General features: G+C 39.8%; 1 protein-coding gene across 1 annotated transcript; it reads left to right on the forward strand.

Annotated features, from left to right (window-relative positions):
• Positions 1–416: 416 nt before the first annotated feature.
• LOC134650831 (tissue factor pathway inhibitor-like) lies at positions 417–3396 on the forward strand. The gene is made up of 5 exons (XM_063505764.1): positions 417–612; positions 1487–1583; positions 1831–1946; positions 2778–2868; positions 3162–3396. Exons 1-5 carry the CDS (start codon positions 417–419, stop codon positions 3394–3396), a joined length of 735 nt encoding a protein of 244 aa, XP_063361834.1.
• The last annotated feature ends 271 nt before the right edge of the window (positions 3397–3667 follow it).

Raw genomic sequence — 3667 nt, forward strand, 5'->3', positions numbered from 1 at the left:
AAGATGAGAAGACAAGAAAATAATAACAATTCTTCTTGGAGTTTTTAGAAGTTTCTTGGGGGGTTTCGCGTCGTTCGCTGCGATTGTATGGGGGTGGAGGTAAAGGAACCTCTGTTGGCAGTCGGATACATTTCAGTAGACGCAAAATATCTTAGTTTCTGTATGTAATTTAAAATATCACTCGATGCAGATACTTACCGACGAACATAGCTAAAATCAATTTCAGCATGTAACGCTAACCTTACTAAGTTTTATTTACGTCTTGAGAGAACTATAAAAATGTTATGGGGATATAATTCGGTCCACATTTGATTGTATTCGCCAGTCCAGTATAGATATCGATAAGCATGCATTTTCGCCGTTGTTTCGTCGTATTGGGAATGGTTGTTCGTTTGCTTGACGGGAATATGATCACAATGGTTTCTCAATCAGAGGCAACTTCGGACAACACGACACCATCAGTAGACGTAGAACTGACCATGGCTTCAAAGAGAGAAGCGACTTCGGCGCGGCCTACAACATTGATGAGGAGAATAGATGTACGAAAATCAGATTATAATGTAGAACAGTATACTACGGATATATTTCAAAGAAGTGCACGGAAATCCTTTAGTGAGTATATGGGCTAATATTTAAGATGCTCTCTTAGCAGACGCAGCGAAGAGCAATTGGAAGCCATTGTTATATTTATTATGTGAAAGTACTTAATATCTGGGGGTAAGGCCCGGCCGTGCCCCCGCTAAAAGGCGACACAAAGGCAAAAGGCAGTTAGATTTTCCAGGAGGCGGAACGGAAGGTCCTATGGGTACCTACTTACATAGGTAGGTACAGGTCGATTCACAAGAGCGCACTAATGGAATGAATGAGTGATTGAAAATATCAATGACTGTAGGTATCACATTATCCAATAAAATCGTAGCTCTGACTGTAGGTATACCATTTAGGTATACCTACAGGTACAGGTAGGTGTTATTTAGACAATGAAAGTTTCGTTCATTCCATTCAATTCGTGCCAGCTATCGTGAATCGACCTATAGTTTGTCAAAGGACTGTCCCATTTCAAACGTAGATAGAAAGAATCATACTAGCTTTGTCTTTCACACTAAAAAAAAAGGAAAAAAAAAAGAAAAGGATAAGTATAGTGTTTTGTGTTCTTATTTACTGCCAATTTGGTTTGACCAGCTATACCTACTACACTATACCTAACCACTGACCTAACCGCAGGGACCTAAAAGTAGGGTAGTCCTTATTTCGTCGAAGTTATATTTTTCTACGGGGCACCCGATTAATGTAAAATCTACCACTAAAAAAACAATGTATTTTTTTCAGAATTTGTAAATAGGTACTACACTTTATGCGGGGTGCCCCGTAGAAAAATATAACTTCGACGAAATAAGGACTACCCTACCGTACAGTATAACGTGATGTAGTGCTTACTTGCATACCTATGCATAAATTTCTGTCAGTCTTTATCTGTAAATTTTAGGCCACACAAGAAGCGGACGCTTCGATCAAATGTGGAAATGGGATTATTGGTGTATGCTGCAACCGGAAACTGGAGACTGCGGAAACAACATAACAAAGTAGGTATTAGTTGAGATCAGTGGAGAGGCAGAGAAGTGTTACCTCAGAAAAAAGACAATAAAAAATAGAAACAAAAAAATTTAAGTAGCTTCCTAATGATCCAATTAGGGTTTGCAATCCGGATCCGAAATGTATGAAATTATCCAGATCTGGATCCGGATCCGCGGATCTTCCATACATTTCAGATCCGTCGTGCAAACCCTAGATCCAATAATGGGCAAGCATTACCACGCATTACATTCGCAGACACTATTACAACACGCAACTGGATCAGTGTTTACCGCATGTGTTCTCTGGATGCAGCACTAAGAACAATAAGAACCAATTCGAGTCTATCGAGGAGTGCTCCAACCATTGTAAAGGTAGGCATTAATGGGAATTGATTGCCTCAGTAATCTCGGCCATACAAAAGTTTAGAGGCCTTAGGAATTTTGTGCTTAAAAGAGCCAGAGGAATATTTTGACAAAGACATTTTGTTAAAAAAAATCGACGTGCAGTAGTACTATCAGAATACCACACCTCACCACATACCAGGCGGTCTAGGTACGCACGGTGGGGCAAGGTGGGGCAGCTGCCCCACCCTGCTGTCTGACCCGAAGCTCAAAGTACAGTCAGCAAAAGAGGGAGTTACACGATATATTTACAGCCCTACATACAAAATATCAAGCAGTTTTTCACTAAGTTGACTGTACTACCACCCTTAAAACGATAAAATTTAATAGTAAGCGCGTTGATTGACATCGTGTGAACATGTTCACGCCGCGTGGACACGATTATTGTGCGGATGAGCTGTGATATTGACGGCCACGCCTGCCCATTTTCTGCACTAGAGCATTTTACGTTCCAAGTACGATTTTATGAATTGTTTTACGATAAGCAACTGAAATTTGGGTTGAAATGGATTTATTATACAATTTCCATTCTGATATTTAACTCCCCATTCCATAAATAACGGTACTTTTGACTAAATTGTTAATTGAAAGTACCCTCAAGATTTACTATAGAATTTTATACTTGTTTAAAAAAAACACATGCATTTTACTTTCCTCGTATTCGAAATGAAAAGTAGAGTGTTTAACTCGGGCACCATTTCAGTCTCGGACTATTGGCGCTCTCACTGCGTTCGAGCACCAAACTACCTCGGCAAAGATGAGTGCCTTTCATCCCTTGGTTAACAATCTACTATTCCATAGGAACTGCACTCATGCCGGCGAGCCTCCCGGCTAACATAGATATTTGTAAGCTTCAGCCAGAATCTGGGCGATGTCTGGGTAATTTCACAATGTAAGTAAAATTAAACTTTTCTCTTCCGCATATTTAATATTGATATTAAATTTAATAAGTAGACTTAGACCACATAATAAGAAATGTTAGACTAAGAAAAGAAGTAACGTAAAAAAAATTGTATCCTCTACCTACATATCTACTAAAATTCTTTTGTAGGTATTTTCAAAGTAGAAAATGAATAGGTTCCAAAAACTATTTCAAATAAAAACGAAATGGTTTTTCTTAAAAGGTAGGTACCTATTTAAATACAAAATCGGCAAACACCTTTCTAACCTTGACTAACGTTTCAGGTTCTATTACGATGTAAACGAAAAGCAGTGCAAATCGTTCGTGTATGGGGGTTGTGCCGGCAACAAGAACAAGTTCGTAAGAGAACTGCTGTGTCTTGACCGATGTCGGCAGAAACGGGACGAGCCGAACGGGACACAGGTTCCACAGGACAACGAACAAGAGGAGAACCCACAGGACGACGACGAAGAACAGGTGGATGAAGACACGGACAGGAACACGCGTCCACCATCGTAACTATCTACTCACGTTCAGTGGTAATCAGCGGGCTCAGCACGGTTCCATTTTTATCGACTATCACTATGCCCGTCACTTTCGCACTTACATACTTGTTAGAACGTGACAGGCATGGTGACAAACGATAAAAATGCGACCGTGCTACTAGGGCTGGTCTATTTATTGATGATAGGTAGAGTACCTAGAGTATATAGCACTGAAGTTTGTTCCGCGTATGAGATTACTTTTTATCACGTTACAGTACCTGTAAATGTAGTAGTTTTATATGATC

Source organism: Cydia amplana, chromosome 9 (genome assembly GCF_948474715.1).
Source record: "Cydia amplana chromosome 9, ilCydAmpl1.1, whole genome shotgun sequence".
Classification (NCBI taxonomy): domain Eukaryota; kingdom Metazoa; phylum Arthropoda; class Insecta; order Lepidoptera; family Tortricidae; genus Cydia; species Cydia amplana.

What these genes read in the sequence shown, in the direction of transcription:
- LOC134650831 (XM_063505764.1), top strand. Translation starts at nt 417, where the DNA reads ATGGTTTCTCAATCAGAGGCAACTTCGGACAACACGACACCATCAGTA. An exon ending in AAGTGCACGGAAATCCTTTA is followed by an intron (nt 613 to 1,486) that starts GTGAGTATATGG and finishes TGTAAATTTTAG; the next exon opens with GCCACACAAGAAGCGGACGC. An exon ending in TGTCTGGGTAATTTCACAAT is followed by an intron (nt 2,869 to 3,161) that starts GTAAGTAAAATT and finishes CTAACGTTTCAG; the next exon opens with GTTCTATTACGATGTAAACG.